Here is a 17819-nt window from a genome sequence, read left to right as displayed (position 1 = left end):
GTGTGCACATGCTCTCTTGCTCACTCTTAAAAAATATATATTTAATAATTAAAATTTAAATGAAAAAAATAAAGTCTGAAGAGAAAACCTAGGAGACTAATGTAAAATTTATGGTTCAGGGGACCTTAATTGGGACAGAAACACAGAAGCTGTAAAAGAAAAGTCAATATATGTATCTTCTTAAAAATTTTAAAAGAGTTGTGGCAAATTTATAAAAATAAGTCAATGAATAAAAGATGTATCTTTGAATGTTGTGCATTGAAGGTGAAAAAGGGGCACTATCTGTAACATACTGAGAATTCAAATGAAGTGACACGGAAAGACAAACAATGTTAAAAATGAGGAAAGGACACGAATAGGAAATTACAGCACGGCAAACCCAAATATCCAATAAAATAAACATAAAAGACGCTCACACTATACAATGGGGATGCAAATTAAGATAACAACAAGATAGCACTTTATCAATATGAGATTGGCAAAAATAATGATTGCGCCTAACGCTGGTGGAGATGGAGGGAAGTCTACTCTCCTGCTCTGCCAGTGAAATCCGAATTGCCACCGCCTTTTTGAAAAACAATCTGGAGAAGTCTATTACAATTAAAAACACACATACACTTCAACCCAGCAACAAAAGCCCACGTAAATAAAAGTACCAGTAAATAAGCATATATTTACAAAGCATATATTTACTGCGGCATTGTTTGACAAAGCAAAGATCCGGAAAACTGTACATCTATGGCATTAAACAGAATCAATTTGCCCTGCTGGCTGACCTAGAGGGACTGCCAGGAAATATTAACAAGAGCAAAGACAACACAGTGTATGTGTGTGCTTGTATCTATAATCTATGCCATCTCATTTTGTAAAACCAGTATTGATGAAAACATACATGGATATGTGTATGTCTAATACTGTATGTGTGTATCTTACAAGAACAATATGAAAGCACAAACACATACTGATGTGGGTCACAGGGGCAGCAAGGGATAAGCTTATGCTGTCTCCCGTGGAAGATGCCTCTCCTGCTTTCCTGACCACATTTTTCTCGTCCTCAATCCATTCCTCTTATCTGTCAACCTAGGCTAGGGAAGTCCTGTCGGGACGGCCATGTTCCAGTACTTTTGCAGCCTTTGGAATTTCTACAGCATTTCTTGTTTCTATCACATTCATGAACCTATTATTATATATTTATTTTCTATTACTTTTTGTCTACACGTGTTCACACGTCTCACAAGAGACAAAATCGTGTAGTGGTTAACGGCGTGGACTTGCGAGTCAGACCCCCTGGGTTTGATTCCAAGCTCCGTCACTGTGGTTGTGTGAACTCGGTAAGTGCCGTATTTTCTGTTTTCTCATCTGTGAAACGGGCACAACGATGGCACCCGTCGCAGGGTTGTTGTGAGGAGATGAGCGAATGCATGCACGGTGCCTAAACAGCGCCCGGCACCTGGTGATGCCACAACCGTGAGTGGCGATGATCAGCATCATTATTCTCTCACTTATCCAAATCTTACTTGGAGGTATTTTAAGCCCAGATACTCTTTCAGATTTGTTTTGTATCCCTTCCTCATTATTTCCTAGAATGATGTTATGTCAAGGCGCTCAAATATTTGTTGAATAAATAAATGACTCTTAGCCTCGAGAAATCTCTAGAGAAGGAGATTGCTAAGCATAGGACTGTCACTTCCATGGCAACCAGCAAGTCAATGTCCATGCTGATCTCACCTGGCACTTAAGCCTGTTTTGTTAAGAGGGGAGAATATTTGTCTTAAAATCAGTCTTCTCAAATAGCACAAGAAGGCTTTTCTTCTCCACTTATGAGCTAGACACCTCACCTTAAACTGTAATCAGGAAATGAGCCATTTGTGGTGGGAACACTGGAATCAGGGTTCCTGAGCCCTGTGATTTACCATCAGCTTTCTGGGAACATAAGACAAATGTTTAACATAAAACTAAATTGTACTAGGGGCACCTGGGTGGCTCGGTTGGTTAAGCGACAGACTTTGGGTCAGATCATGATCTCATAGCTAGTGAGTTCCAGCCCCACATCAGGCCCTGTGCTGACAGCTCAGAGCCTGGAACCTGCTTTGGATTCTGTGTCTCCCTCTCTCTCTCTGCCCCTTCTCCGCTCATGCTCTGTCTCTCAAAAATGAATAAATGTTAGAAACAAGACTAAATTGTATTAGATGATACATTTCTTTGAACCACCTGGTGAGATGCGTTCGCGCCCTTACAAACTGTAGCCGTTACCTGCCCGTTCCTGTGTGTGCGCTGGCCAAGCCCATCTAATGAAGGTTTTATTTCTCTGGAGGTTTAAATGGGTCTGGGGGCTTGTGGGCCAAGAGAGCATCAGAAGCAATTTAGAAAATGATGAAAACACCTGTCTTTCCGAGGCCATCCTTCCTCTCTCCTCCTGCCCTGAATGCTCCACCTCTCCCTCTCAGCTGGATCCTTCCCAGCAGCATTTTAATAAGCTTCGGTGTCTCCCAAATTAGAACCGAACACAACTGCCCTGCTTGCGGGCTCTCGCACTTGCTCTCTCGCTCACAGCCAGATTCGTGGGAAGAGCTGCATATCTTACCGGCTCCACTCTCTTACTTCCCACCTGCTCCCCAACTCGGTTTGACTTTTTGCCCCATTAGTCTTCAAGGTGCTCAGCACCCGCCCTCCGCCCTCCGCCCACTGAATCTGGTGCACGCTCTCTCTCACTTCTCACTACACAGGTGACTCTGCGGCCCTCCCCGCTGACCAAGACCTCGCTGCCTCCCCCCATTTCCTCCTCCTGGTCTCCAGGTAGTTTCCAGGGTCAACAAAGAGGGCGTAACTTGCCACGCCTTTCTGCTGCGCGTACACAGAAGTACATACATCATTCATCAGGCTGTGTATTTATGTTTGTTTTCTTTCTGAAATTGAATCATAGTGTTCACATCGCTTTGTGATTTCCTTCTCCTATTTGACGTTATACACTAGACAGCCTGTAAGTCAGAAAAAAACATCCCTAACGCTACCTTTACATCTTTTTATTTTGGCATATAAATGTGTGTATATCAGACAGAACTTTTAGCACACCAGGACAAGTCATTACATTCTTAAAAATTAGATCAGATTGTGCACCTGGGGGTTTTCTTGAGCTTCCTGGGCAGCAGGACCAGTGGCCACAGTTGCAAGTGCACAGATTTTAACTGGATGTAAGGTAAACGGAGCCTAATTCCCCTTGGCTTCCAGCCCCACCCCGATAGAGCCATGTTATCTTTAGAAGCATTGAGTAGCTCTGTGAAAACACTGGCTCCATTATCTGTGTTTTGGGTTTCAATAGGAAATTAAAAATTTTTTTTACAATGCTAAGCAAGATGACATTTGACTCAAAGGTCCTGAAAACACTTGTGCTGTCTCCTTCAAAGCTGTCACCTTGGGAGGTAGTAGCTATGTTCCAATGACAGTGCCACATGCTCAAATGCTCTGTGGAAATTTTCCTTGAGTCTAAGCACCTTTCACTTTCCTTTTTCTTTCGAATTTAAAAAGTAACACCCACTCTTGGTTTACCAGCTGAGTAAAACACAGATAGCTGGGGCCCTCCCTGGGTCGCCCTTGCTAACACTCTGTGGTGTGCTGTAGGGGTGAAGAGAGAGGGAAAGTCCAGGATCTGTGACTGGAGTGCATCGCAGAGCCATGTTCCGGCCCCAAAGGCCAGATCCTTTCCTTACAATTTCCCAACTAAACACCTTCTAGGAGTCTTCTGAAAATTCTAGTTATCACAACAAATATTTTCAAACCCTACCCTCTTAAAATAAAAATCAGGGTAGCCAAAAGTCCAGAAAATTAAAAGATCTCTATAGGGGCGCCTGGCTGGCTCAGTTGGTGGAGCATGTGACTCTTGATCTCGGGTTGTGGATGAGCTCCACATTGGGTATAGAGATTACTTAAAAATAAAATCTTAAAAAAATAAAATAAAAGATCTGTATATTCCTTAATTTTTAGTAGACTATAATTGCTTCCATAGGGATATTTTCCAAAGTTGAATTCCCATCATTAACAGAACAGTTGAGCCAAATGAATTTTCCCTTGCAATTCAAAGACAAAGGGGTTGACAGTAACAAAACAAAAAATTCAAAGCAAACAAAAAAATTCCAAAGAGATAACTCAGGAAGAGGACACATAGTTGCTGAGGAGAACTTCTGGATATAATGACAAAAACTCAATGGAATTAATTAATTAAGATATTAATTCAAAATATAATTTAAAACAATACTGATGGGACAGGGAACAAAGATGGTCTCTTATCACAGTCCTGAGAAGACTGGGTCAGGGAGCTGGGTTCTCTCCTGTGGCTGGCCAACAATAGCCTACAGGACAAGATGCCTGCTTTTGAAAGGCCAGCAAGCTGAGAATGATTTTACATCTTTAAATATTTGAAAAAAAAAAAAAGTTTAGTGACCCACAAAAATCAAATGAAATCCAAATTTTAGTGTCCATAAATACAATTTTATGGGAACAGAGCCGCATTCATCCTTTTATGTATTGCTGATAGCTACTTTGCCTCACAACGGCAGATTTGAGTAGTTGAAACAGAGACCACATTGCCTCCAAAGCCTAAAATATTTACTACTTTTCTCTTTACAGAAAAAGCCTGCCAATCCCTGTTCTAAACCAGATTTTACTGCCATCGACTTTGTGTGACCTTAGGCTGGTCTCCTCCCCTCTCTGGATCCACCTTTGCAAAGGAAGGGGCCAGGATCCCCAGCCGAGGTCCAGAACTGCGCTTGTCGGACAAGGCCGAGCGGTCTGCACCCTCTAGCGCCACCTACAGCTCAGGAAGAAAACGGCAGGCGGGAGGCGGCCTGTGGGAAGGACAATCACTGGGCGACCTCAGCACAGCCTTCTTCGCCGGAAGGCTCTTAAATGAAGGCTCTTAAATGAACTCGCTGGAAGATCTCCCCCAGCTGGTGCCATCAGTGGACAAAACCCTGACTTTACAGACCTTTTAACCCGAGAGACCACAACTCCAAGGGGAAACCTCTCCTCCAGCATTCACTTCAGGAGTACTTGCTCCCCACAAAATAGAAGGAATGCAAACCAGGAATTAGTACCGAGAAGTGGAGAGAGTAACGTGTATGGGTTTTCTAGGCCTGGAGGAAGAACGAGGAAAAAGCTCGTCGTCTGAAAAACCCATCTCCCGCCCACGAGTCGCCATTCTCTATCTGCGCTTCATGAGACTCACCGACGTTAGTTCTGAACCTTCTGGTTTTAAAAAACCAGGTAAGCAGATTTTGCAGAGCCGAGGAAACCCATATTGAAACAGCGCAAATAAAAGAGCAAGGTGGTTGGTTCCGCCCGCTCTGAACCCAGCCTCTCAGCCTAGAGAGTCTCACGGGAGCCTCCAGGCCTGACGCCCCCAAACATGAGGAAGACCAGGGCAGGCTCGGGCCCCTTCAAAGCAAAAGACTCATGTCGCAGAAGTGCTGCCTTTCAACCTCCCATAAGCCCCGAGTGCTGTGGAGTGTGACACCTGTGTGCTGTGGCTGCAGAAAACCCATCCCAGGGGCGGCACGTGTCCTTCAGACATGGCCACCCCCAATCCTCCTGCCTCGAACCCTCCGGTCGGTTATGTCTAACCTCCGTTCCCCAGTCTGGGCCTCTCTTGTGATGTGCCCCGAGCAGAACACAGCAGAAGGGATGTTCTAGACTGCTGAGCCTGGAAGAGGACTGGAAGCTTTCACTTCCTCCCTCTTGGAGCCCAGCCACCAACCGGTGAGGAACCGTAAGCCTGACCGCTGGGCGATCGGAGGCCACGCGGAGGGGCCGGGGAGGGTGGGAGGCCAGCTTGGACGCGGAAAGCAGCCACACGACACCTCAACTGAGATGAGCAAGACCCCCCGCAGCTGAGCTTAGCCAAGCTCCAGCACTGTGAGGAATAATGCTGCAGGGATCAAACCTCCATTTCTGGACTAACTCTTCGAGGCAAGAAAGAGACTCAAAAATTTGGCATGAGTTTTCTAGGTGGTGTCAAGGGCCACCAACTTACTTCATCATCTTCCTCTTCATCATCATCAGATTCAAGAACACCATCCTGTAGCTCCTCTATAAAGAAAAAAATAAATGAATAACTGCAAACACAGTTGGGAGTCTTGGCCAACAAAATCATTCAGCGGCTGTAGAGGCGTGTAAATGCACTAATGAGAATCGGGTCATCTCGGAACAATTTGGTTTCTGGGGCCATTGTGGCCACAGGTTGCGATCATCCTCAGCAAATTAAATCTCTCCCCCAGTTTGACCAGAACACATTGGTGGTGGCGCGAGCAAAGTTAAAAGCCAGCATACAATTTGAGAGGAATTTAGAAAAAAAGAAATTAAACTAGTGTTGCTAGGCATCGAGCTAGATGCTGTACACGTGTTATTTCCTCCGTACAAAGATTTGGTTGACTCTTCTCCCCACTTTATAGCAAACAGCAAAAGGAGGCATACAGAGGATAAGAGATTTGTCTATGGTCACACTCCCGTAAGTGACAGAGCTGAGATTCAACTCAAGCCTGTTTTTTAAATCCCATGATTTTCCCACAGAGGCTGGGGTAGCAGCCGTGGCAGGTAGGGTTCCTGAAGGCTCCCATGGTTCACTGCTAGATCTTAAGAGTTTATATATAAAGGAGGGATAATAGCAAAATGGAATCTGAGAAAGGACGAGCCTCTGTGTTTTCATCTGTGAAATGGGGATCAGACCACTTACTTCCTAGGGTTGTTGGGTGGGTGGGTAGGTGGGGGGAACTTCACAGTATACCAAACTAAGCCACCTGGCCCAGGGCCAGGTACACAGTGGCTATTAGAGAAGTTTGGTTACTTTCTCCTCCACGAAGCCTTCCCTGACCCCTCACTGGGCAGTCACCCCTCAGTCTGCTGAACACTCAGCATTTTCTCTAGACAGCATTGTCCTGGAGAGTAGTACTAGACAGTACCATACTGGACAGCAGTCTGATAGTACTTGCCACTTTGGGAGGATCAGTTTACTCATGTATGAATGGCTATGGACTTGTCTGGGCATCTTCCTCACCCATTGTACTGAATTGTGAGTCCCTGAGAACAGAGCACCAGGCTTACTCATCCCTCTATCCCTAATGCATCTTCCTTAATGATCATTTGTTTCTTGAACAGATGACATGAAAGTAAAGAGAGCCTGAGAGGAGAGGAAGTCAAGTAGGAAGTAGGAGGCAAGGAGCCAAAGGCTATTCTTGAAGAGACTGCTCAGCATACTTAGAAAGGGGGCAGATTAAACTTAAACCCCAAAACCATTTCATAGAAGGAATATGTAGAAGCCCCAGGACACCCACTGTCCTTGACACAACCCTCATTCTAAAGGGAAGGACTCTCACTGACTTGGCTAGACCAAGGCCTGTAGGACACCAACTTCTGTCCCCACCTCAGGGGGCTTGCACAGCTCCACGCCCATCACGGCCCCACCCCTGTCACGGAACGCTGTTTACGTCAAGAAAACTACCTTGCAGATGGGGAAATTACGCCATTCTGCACTTGAGCTGAAGCTCCCTCACCTAACTTCTGTGCCCTCCCAGCGCACGTAGAGCTCTGCTCCGCACCACCTGTAGGTAAATGCCTATCAAGCAGGTGGCTTTCGAAATGGGGGTGCTGCTGTATTCATCAGCTGTGGACATTTCTTTTTCCAATATGCAAATGCCCCCTCCCACTTTTTAAAAAAGAATCTTAGACGTTTCGTGAAGCCACAGGCTGGTCCAGCCACAACCCCTCCCCTGAACCTGTTGGCTCAGACTCATCCTATTCCCCAGAACAATCCAGTCCTGTGAACTTAATTAAGTACCTTATAAATGTCAGTTCCTCCTCTTGGGGGTGACAGGGACATCAGCCCTGCTTCCCGCACTGTCTCCTGGGTTGTGGCACGGCCAGCTGCCCTCACTCCAGTAACTAACAGTGAGTAGTGCTCGGAGCCATCAGTGTCCTTCCTTTCCTGCGGCCCAGCTGGCGATGCTGGCTCTGCCCTGCTCCCGTCCTCTCCTCAGGGACTGGCCAGTACCTGCCAGGCCCCCCCCTTGAGGGCTGGAGTCATAGATGAACCTCTCTGCTGCTGCTGGTGGCGGTCACCTCTGTCTGCCACGTCCCTTAAGCTTCCCCAGGGCAGTCCTTCCCTACCTGTGGGGTTAGGTTCCTAAAATACTCTGGAATTTCTATACTTGGAAACCTTAAAACTTTATAGGAAAAACAGTACTAGAGAACTGAGATGGGCCCGAATGTATGAAAACCCATACGCACGTTTCACATGTTTACTAAAATAGAACAATAAAGCCAATACGCTAAATAGAGATTGTGGCAATGCCATCCGACTTATCTTAAACTAGTAAGCTACTACTAATTCATACTCTACTGTTAATGTCTACTTGAGGATGAAGCCCAAACGGGGTGGAAACTCCAGCTCTCCCCTCTGTGGCTTTCACAGTGATGCTGGTACACCCATTCATTCTGACTCCATGCTCACGACACATATCCTAAGGCAGCTGTGTGTGTGTGCCTCGTCCTCCATTCAAACGTTCAATGACTTCCTCATTTTGTTTCAAAGGATCAGACTCCTAAGTAATAGGGTCTCTGGGGACCTGCCACTGTCCCATGGATACAGAATAACTGAAGTGCTTCCTAAAAAAAAGAAATACTTTTGACACTCATTATTGAAACTGGAACTTACTGAGCAAAGCAGGTGTATGTCAAGCCCCTTCTGAATATACCAGAACTCCACCCACGATAATTTCCTGACAAAGCACATCCCTCACGGAAATGTCTAACTGACCCTCCCTCTTCACATTCTTCAGCATGTTAGCTTAAGGGCCAGTTTTACAGACGACAAAGAGACGGTTTGGGGCCAGAGCGCAAGGGGGACCGCCCCTGTGGCTTGGCTGCCAGGAAGGAGGAGAGACCGACAAGAAAATGGAGGCGCATGGGTCTTGATAGACTGGAACACAAAGCCAGCCTTGAAGAAGATTCCGGGCCCAAACGTGACCCCAAAGTCACAGAGGACCCCCACTCGCTAGGGACGGAGTTCTCAGCTGTTCCCTGCATCTCCCTCCTTCCCCAGCAGTGGCCTCTCTTCTACCCACAGCCGGTGAGGGAGCGAGCTGAGTCCCGACTGCTGTCATGGAACAGCCGCATTTTATTTCGCTGTGTTTTGTCGATCCATCCGCCCAGCAGAGTGGGGGTTCCAGATCAGAAATGCAGCTGTTGCAGAAAGCAAAATTCTATTCCTTGCTCACCTGAATCTGGGATGAATAGCCAAGGGGAGGATGTTCACATGGAAATGTGCCCCAGCCTGAGGGAGTGAAGGTTTCACTAGCTGCTCTCCCTGCTGCTTCCTGTTGATCAGGAGCCTCTAACGTCCTCTTTCAGCCTCTCCATTTCTGTGCTCGTCCGAGGCAGGGACCCACCACCCCGGCTGCATGTGGGGATCACCTGGGAGCTTTAAACACTACCCCCCTCCCCAACTTGTGCTCTGTCTCTCAAAAAGAAATAAATGTAAACACTATTCACACCTGGGCCCCCCTGGAGCTTCTGATTTCACTAGCATGGGGTGCTGCTTTGGGGACTTTAAATCTCCTCAGGTGACTGCCATGTGCAGCTCAGGCCGCAAACCATGAGCCACCTATGGGCTTCCTCCAGTGAATGGCTTCGGGCAACTGTTTCTTGGCCTTGGTCAAGCTGCTGACTCAGGAGTAGAGATCAGGAGATTCATTTTTTCACCTTCGCTCACGTGCTAAGTAGGATCTGTGCACTTGGACTTTGAGTGATGTGGGCTGCTGGGTGCCTCTGGCACGGGTACGAGTCAGGATCAAGATGTCAGGAGTCCACAGAAAGAGCTAGAGCTTCCCCTCCATCCTGGTCCCATCCAAGGCTTCCTGCACCTTCCTTTCCTGCTTACTATGGGATGTCGATTGTCACGGTAACGGAGAAAGCCCGAGAGAACGAGGATCATCTCCTCCATGGCACCAGCGGGCAACATAAGTTTGTTTTGAAAGCGTGAATGCACGCGGGAGAGTGACATTTTCTGTGGTGGTGCCACGGAGGTCGGCATTGTTTTCCTTATCTGGCCCTGGGACCCCCAGAGAAGCCCTGTGAAGCGGGGAGAGAACGAGGAGGGGGAGGTCCACATAAAGAGAACGTAAGGGTAGAGCAGAGTTTCTGCGGTTGCTTTTGAATTCTTTTTGTTGACTCTAAGCCTGAAGTGTGGTGAAAGATCGTTGATCCTGGGACAATCTGGACCGCCTTGTTGGTGGGTTCAGTTGGGTCTCCCCACCTCCCTTAAAGCCCCTGAATGGATTCCAAGATATGACAAGCCTTCCTAAGAAAGCCTGTGTATCCTTCCAGCACACATGAAAGATGCACAGACAGATTATAGCTTCCTGCTTTGAACGGACCTGAATTAAGCTGCTTGATGATGAATTCGATCTGGCGAACCATTTCAGCATTGCCTTCTTTGATGAAGCAGCGGAGGACGTACTCCATTCCCTGGGGCAGTAGACAGAGTAAGAGTTAGTATTTTAGTTGTTTTGTGGGGGAGAACAGCTCTACCCAATTAAAAAAAAAACCTTTGGCAGGAGAGTAGGGATATACACAATAAAGATACCTCTGCTCAGTACTAAACATTCTTCTTGTTATTTTTCACAACTCACAGTGAAACTGCTTTCTTCTTGGTTGGCTATCTGACCTAATTATAAAACGTTTGGCAGACAACAACAAAAACCTATTGTACAGAGAACTGGGGGTTGCCAGAGGGAGGTGGGGTGATAGGTGAAATAGGTGAAGGGGATTAAGAGACACAAACTTCCTGTTATAAAGTCAATAAGTCGTCACAGAGATAAAAAGTACATCAGGACTACAGTCAATAATGCTGTAATGTATGGTGACAGATGGTGACTGTGCTTGTCTTGATGAGCAATGGATGTACATCTGAAACTAAAAGAACACTGTATATCAACTATATTCTCATAAAAAGTGAAAAAAAACTATTGTAAAATTTAACTGCATAAGTATTCCCTTTAGTTTGGGCAATATGTTGTTTTGGGAGGTAATTTCTGTCCTGTGATTTCTTTACGTTTATACACTTCCTTCTGGATTTTAGAAACAAAATGAAGAGTAAAGCCATATGTTTAGAGAAATAAATGAACAAACAGAACCTCTTTTTAAACAGCTATTGTTCTTCTTCTACCAAAAGAATTATAAAGGCACCATATTGCATAATATTTACTTTGTTACAAAACACTGACATCAGAACTCTCAATACTAGCTAACAGAATTGCAGGGAATGTAAGATACTAACTTAACCACAGGTATCTGTTTCCCCGCCTTCCTCTTTCCTTGAGGGATCTGAATGAGCACGTGTGGCTGGAGCTGATGAGACCTTCTTGCCACAAGAGGAAAGTGTATCTAATAATGACCCTAAAATAGAGGAAGCAGACTCCAGAGGTCCCAGGAGAGAAATGGATCCAGTAACACATGAACCCTGATCAAGGTCTGCCTGATGCTTACGCCTGGACTTTTCAGTTAAATGAGCCAATATTTCCCTCTTTTAATGCAGGCCTGTTTGGAGTCAATGGCTGTAAGTGAATCAAAGAAATGTCAAGTGCAGTTTTGAACATGGTGAATTCCCATCGTGTAGAGAAGAGCATTACCTTCCAGAAGGCTAAGTCTGGATTAGAATCTGAGTTCCCTCATGAATTAACAGTGTGACCTTGATCAAATTACTTAGTTCCTCCCAACCTGTGTCCTCAACTATAAAATAAGGATGGCAACGCTGGTTAACATGAAATCTTTAAAAGGTAAAGCATGTAATTGGGTGTTGGTTAGGTAGATACATATGTTTGTCCACTGCATTGAACTATATAAATTATACCTAAAAAAACAGCATCCAGTCCAAGTGCTGGTACATAATAGATGCTCAATAAATGGTTAAGGGGAGTCGGGGTGGCTCAGTTGGTTAAGGGTCCAACTCTTAATCTCAGCTCAGGTCTTGATCTCAGGGTTGTGAGTTCAAGCCCTGAGTGGGGTTCCATGCTGGGTGTAAAGCCTACTGAAATGGTTAAGATCGTTCCTGCTGTGTTTGGAAGGGATTTGTGGCTCAGAAGAGAGATCTGGCAGCCGAGGCCAAGGGAATAAACAAGGTTCCGGGTGACAGCAGAGTGAGAGGCTTAGGACAGCACCTTTGAGAAAGGAAACATTTAGCAGAGAGGCAGGCAGAGACAGGCAAGCGCACAGAGGAGAGCATGAAGGAGTGGTCTGGAAGGGAGGAACAACTCTGGATAGTCTTTGAGTCAAGGGAAGAGGGTATCAAGCGGGCAGGAATCTGCTCCAGCCCAGGCCAGACTGTCTGGCTGGGATTTCAATCCTGGGGAAGAGCTTCATGGCCGACAACTGCACCAGCACCGGGGGCGGGAGGCTTTGGAGCAGGCATCGGCGCAGCCCTATTGATCTGAACCGCTCTCCCGTCCCAGACCTTGGCAGTCTCTTAAAGTTCAAATGGCCTCAGTGCACTCGTTTATCTTCTTCTCTGTTTGGGGGGTGGGGGGTATTATTTTAAGACCACCAACCATCATAGCATTTGGTACTGATATAATTTCTATGTTTTCTTTGTCGTTTTCCACAAGCATACGAATGTTTTACCTGGTTGCAAAAACAGAGTTCTTATGATGTCATATTCTCCTCTCCTTTTGGGAGTCCAGTTACACATGTGTGAGACCTCTGGGTATTGTCCCCCAGGTCTCTGAGACACTGTCCCTTTCCTCCACACTTTTTCTCTCTGGCCTGGCTGATCTCTAAGGGTCATGCTCTAATGTCCTATAACACGAATCTCTCCTCCCCACTTGGTCCCTGTCCCTTTACTTCTGTTTTGTCCTGCCTTCCCTGCCCCTTGCCCTGGATGTCCTTCCTCCAAGCTGCCTTTCCTACTGTCTGATCCATATCACCTCCCTTCTTTTTTTCTTAGCCTACGTGTTTTCTTCCTTGGTCTCTCCTTTGGTTGAGAATTCCTCTCACCAGAAGGACCATAATGCAGAATTTAACCAAGTCCATTTTCCCTTGTTCCGTACTGAAATGATTCCCCTCTCCCCAAAGCGATAGGCAATTAAGTTCCATTGTTCAGTGTGACCACACAGAATAGTTCCTAACTGAGTTTTTATCTCTGGCATAACTGTTGATGTAATTTTAGATGACTAATTAGGAGATTTAGCAATTCTTCTAAGTAAGCAAAATCAAGTGGAAGAACATGTTTCACTGGTCTCAAACTGAATTTGGCCTGTCTTTTGACTGTGGAAATATATTTAATCCCTTCATCATAGCATTTAATATGCACACAGTTGAGCTGGTTCCGCATGTTATGAGAAAAGGGACAAAACTCCAGTGGTTTTGCTGATTAGATCCAGAAACACTTGTCATCGCATACGATGCTAATCACCTGAAGCTTGTTTTATACTTAATCCAACAGAAGCACTAATGGAAACACATCAAGTATTGAATTCACTATTTACCAACCACACCAGGAACCAGACAGCTTTATCGTCTTTACCAGAGTGTCTGTCCCACTTGGTTGCTGTGAGGACGTCTGCAGCCTCCGAGTGTTTGGACCACACCACTGCTCACTCCTGCCGCAAGTCCCCTAGGACTCCTGCAGGTGAATTTCAGTGATACTTTCTCCATTTCACTGTTTTCCTGCTAAGCTTCTACTATGAAATCCATAGGCATTCCCAACGCCCCAAATTAAAATGAATCATTTAAAAAAAAGTCTACTAACTTTCCAAAAATAAGCCTGTTGGGAACTTTCTAACATGGTAGTTCTTAGGAGTTAGGGATCCCTCGAGAATATGATAAAAGCTCCAGATTCTCTCTCCAGAAAACTGCAAATACATATCTGGCATACAATTCCAGGGAGTTCATAAGCTACGTGCAAGCCACGGGGCCCAGTCTCAGATCTCCTTGCTCTAACAGCTTCTGAACCGTGGCACTGATTGAAGCTTACGAATTTCTCAAGCATATTTGCTTTCTTTTTTTTTTTTTTTTTTGTAAATGTTTATTTATTTTTGAGAGAGACAGAGACAGCACGAGCAGGGGGGGGGACAGAGAGAGAGTGGGGCAGGGAATCCTAAGCAGGCTCCGTGCTGTCAGCGCAGAGCCCGATGTGGGGCTCAAACTCACAAACCTATGAGATCATGACCCGGGTCGTAGTCAAGAGTCAGACGCTTCACCAACTGAGCCACCCGGGTGTCCCTCAAGCACATTGTCTTACCATTGCCCTTGCTTCCTCACGAATGGACGGAATAGAAAGGATGCTGTACAGAGCTCCGTTCACATACGGCTGTATCTTTAAGGGGAGAAAAAACAGCCATTTACAAGTTGTCACATACCGTACAACCCAGTGATCAAACACCCCGCTTGTGAACAGTGTGGCTCATGAGGAGAGAGAGCACTACCACCTTCTTCAGCTCCAGGACACATGTTTCCAAAGGACAGATATCTCCATGTCCAAATATGGAGATATCTCCATATTTGCATGTCCCAGTGACAGCTACAACGAAGAGTTCAAACCCAAGTTCATTACTGGCTCCCAAAGCTCACTCCTGCCATATGCCATTGCTTAACTGTCGGCCTGCTCATTCAGGCTAGAACCGCTGGAGTCATCATCGAATGCTCTCGCTTCTGCTCTTCAGTGTTGAGTCTCCAAGCTGCCTTTGATAGGAACCCTTCTTTTCCACACACACTACCACGGTCCTTGTTCGGACATCCTCCATGACCTAGGCGACATCGATCCTCCCAAAAGGTCTCTGCCTTTGATGTTCACACGTTAGCCCAATAATCCCATCATTGCCAAAATTCTACAACGTGGGCCAAATCGTCCCTCTTCCTACCTCGTAAACCTTCTCTAGAGCCTACCTGGAAAGTCCTCACTCCTCAGTACGGCACACAGGAGCCTTCGAGGTGTGGCCTCAATATCGTGTCCCCCTGCCCCTCCCTTCCTGCACACATCCCACGTTACTTACGGGCCCCTCCCCCCCCCCCAGCTCTGTTTCCTGCACATCCCCCCACTACCATACTGGGTTCATATTTATACTTCTGTCTCCCCTATTGTGAGCTCTTCGAGGACAGGACTCATGTTTTACTCACACAGGTAACCCCAACATCAAGCCACACAGGACATGGTACATGGCAGGTGCTTGATAAATGGCAGCTCCCTTCTGAGCAGATTTTGTGCTACACTCTCCACAGCAGTGGAGAAGGGCTCATGTCCCACCCGTCTTTTCTGGCGCTGGACTTTATTGTCCCTTAATCTTTGCCAATCTAATGGGTAAAAAAAATAATAAAAGGCGTCCTATGGCTGTTCTTTCATTTTCCTGACCACTGGCCAAACTGGTCATCAAGATTTCCTGTTCTGTAACTTGCCCCCGTGTGTACTTTATCTTCTTCTTCTGACTTGTATTTATCAATTCATAGGAGATCTTCATGTATAAGGGAGCTTTTGTCCTATGTGAGGCCAATTTTTCCTCCGGGTAGGACTCTTATCATGGCATCTTTTTCCATATCCAAAAAGTCTACTATTTACAAAGTCAAACATGCGTATCTTTTTCTTCATGGCTTTTGGGTTTCGTCTTCCAAGACTATGACTGCCTCACACAGGACCCATGCACGGAGCATTTATTTGTGTGGCAAACACACTTCTAGGCTCTAACATGTGTACAGGGAGACTTTCCAGTTCATCTTCAAGGCAAATGCATTTGTGACAATTACAAGATTTACATCTGTCGGTCTATTCTGTTCTCGGAGGTAGCAAGCATACTGGTGCCAACACCTGAAACCAACATTTACTATCAGAGACAAATTTCCCACAGGCTTCAACCGCCGTAGTTGAATAAAATGGAGAACAGAGTCTAGAAGGAGTTGAGGGCTCCTGATCTGAAGCCCTCAAGCACAGCAAGCACTGTCACCACCATGGAACCCTCGCTAGCTGAGGCAGCGGGGTCGCTCAGCTGGTGGGCCAGGGGACCTAGGGTATGAGAGAAATGAACAGAGGGGAGCTGTCTGCAACGGGAATGGAGACAGGGAAACCAAGTGCCTCACTCTGACCCAACGGTACTCTGTCCTGTCCTGCTAAGACACCCCTGTACTTGATCTGGCTAAAGAGGCCAGGTTTTTGCTGAGGCTTTGGCCTCAGGGGCAGAGTGATGTCGTGGTTTCTGCACAGGCATCTGTAGAAAGCAGGAGAGAGAATCCTCATACTGTTTATAAGTTTCTGTTAATTAGTTTATCGAGACCTCCACTTTATTTAAAAAGGGCTTGTGGCACACAGGTTGGACGACAGAAAATCACCCCAGTATTGGGGAGGCCACGGGGGAGAGCAGGAGCTGGTAAGGCCATTCTGTGGGACAGCATGGCGGGACTCTGACCCGAGGCTGCCATGTGGGGCGAGCCAGCAGTGACGAAGTGTCTGCACCCCAGGGGCCCCGGGGGGGGTGAGTGTGGCGATGGCACTGAGGACCCTGTGGCGGCTGAGAACTGGAGGTAATGGAGGCCGACAAGCCCGGGGGACTGGATGGGGGCGCTGCAAACAGGGGCTGTTTTGCAGTAGCGGGAGTTAAGGAATGAGATGTATACAAAGCAACACAGTGAAGTCCTCAAAACACAGTGAAAAAGTCTGAAAAGAGTGAGATCTAGAGCACAATACGATTTACACGATGACGCACGCAACACATAACATTAACTACATTTTCAGGCCACGTACGTGTCCACAGACGTATGTTAAATAAACACACCCCGGGGAGAATCAGCGTGGGGTGGAATGAAGCAGGGCGGGTGACAAGGAGGAGATTAAGTCCCGAGGGGGACCTGGCAAGGACCAGTGATGGCAGGGCGACAGGAAACGAGGAGTGGGGGATCGATTTCCGGCTTCCCGGTTGCAGAATGTGGGGGGGCAGAGCGCATGCACTAACCCGGCCAGCCCTCCCCCAAGCCCAGGCTAGCGGCGCTGCCCCGTACCTCGTGGTTCTCATGGCCGAGCAGATCCGAAAGAACTTTCAGCACCAGGCCTGCCACCTTGGCACACATGTTCTTCCCTTCAGAAAAGACAACGGAACAAAACATGACGTGTCTAAACTCAGAAGTACAGTTTCAAGTCAGGCAAACTTGAGCACAAATCTTGGGCCCTCTGCTAATGAACCGTGTGACCCTGGGTGAGTCACTTAAGCAATCCGGGCCTCGGTTTCTTCCTCCTGGGGTTCCCTAGCGATTATTAACATCTACCGAAGGGTGATGCAGAATGAAGGAACTCGGTATAGGCCGTGCACTCCGAGTGCTCAGGAGACGGTGGCACAGAGCTAGTCGTGTCAGTGAACACACGATACATTACAGGGCAACGTTCTACCTCCCAAGTGCACACGCCAGCGTCACAAAACTCACACAGGTGCTTTAGCAAGTCCAAATAGCATTGTAACAATCACTGCAAATAAACTGATGATAGTAAGAGAAGCTGATTAGAATCTGACGAATGCTTTAAAGCTGGGATATCTGCATACGTTGTTTTTTAAGAGAAGACTGAAGTAACAGTCATTTAGTCAGTCAACAAGACACAGGCCGTGCAGATTACAAAGCATCCGAGGGCAAAGAAGCTTCTAACGAATACCCCGGAGCTATTTAGCCACGTAACTTCTTCTCCACAAACTGGGGCTGCTCAGACTGAGGGCAGCCACAGGTCGGACTTGGCACTTCTTCTAAAGAAGCTTCTTCTATCCCCATAACGGATCATTTCATGGATGGAACCTGCAGAAAAGCTGCGA

The 17819-nt window shown here is 46.7% G+C and overlaps 1 protein-coding gene across 8 annotated transcripts in view; it reads right to left on the bottom strand.

Moving 5' to 3' along the window:
* ARMC9 (armadillo repeat containing 9) overlaps nucleotides 1-17819 on the bottom strand; it is a 147671-nt gene that overhangs the window by 66081 nt on the left and 63771 nt on the right. For all 8 annotated transcript variants that reach the window (XM_027048067.2, XM_027048050.2, XM_027048059.2 and 5 more), the window contains 4 exons: nucleotides 17023-17099; nucleotides 14282-14356; nucleotides 10422-10512; nucleotides 6026-6081 (listed from right to left, as the gene is read on the bottom strand). In XM_027048067.2, the coding sequence (XP_026903868.1) occupies nucleotides 6026-6081; nucleotides 10422-10512; nucleotides 14282-14356; nucleotides 17023-17099 (299 nt within the window). The remainder of the gene's footprint in view (nucleotides 1-6025; nucleotides 6082-10421; nucleotides 10513-14281; nucleotides 14357-17022; nucleotides 17100-17819) is intronic.

This window comes from Acinonyx jubatus, chromosome C1 (assembly GCF_027475565.1).
Source record: "Acinonyx jubatus isolate Ajub_Pintada_27869175 chromosome C1, VMU_Ajub_asm_v1.0, whole genome shotgun sequence".
In the NCBI taxonomy this organism is placed as follows: Eukaryota; Metazoa; Chordata; class Mammalia; order Carnivora; family Felidae; genus Acinonyx; species Acinonyx jubatus.
Note: the sequence above shows the minus strand (reverse complement) of the source record. Positions and strands in the feature narration are given on the sequence as shown.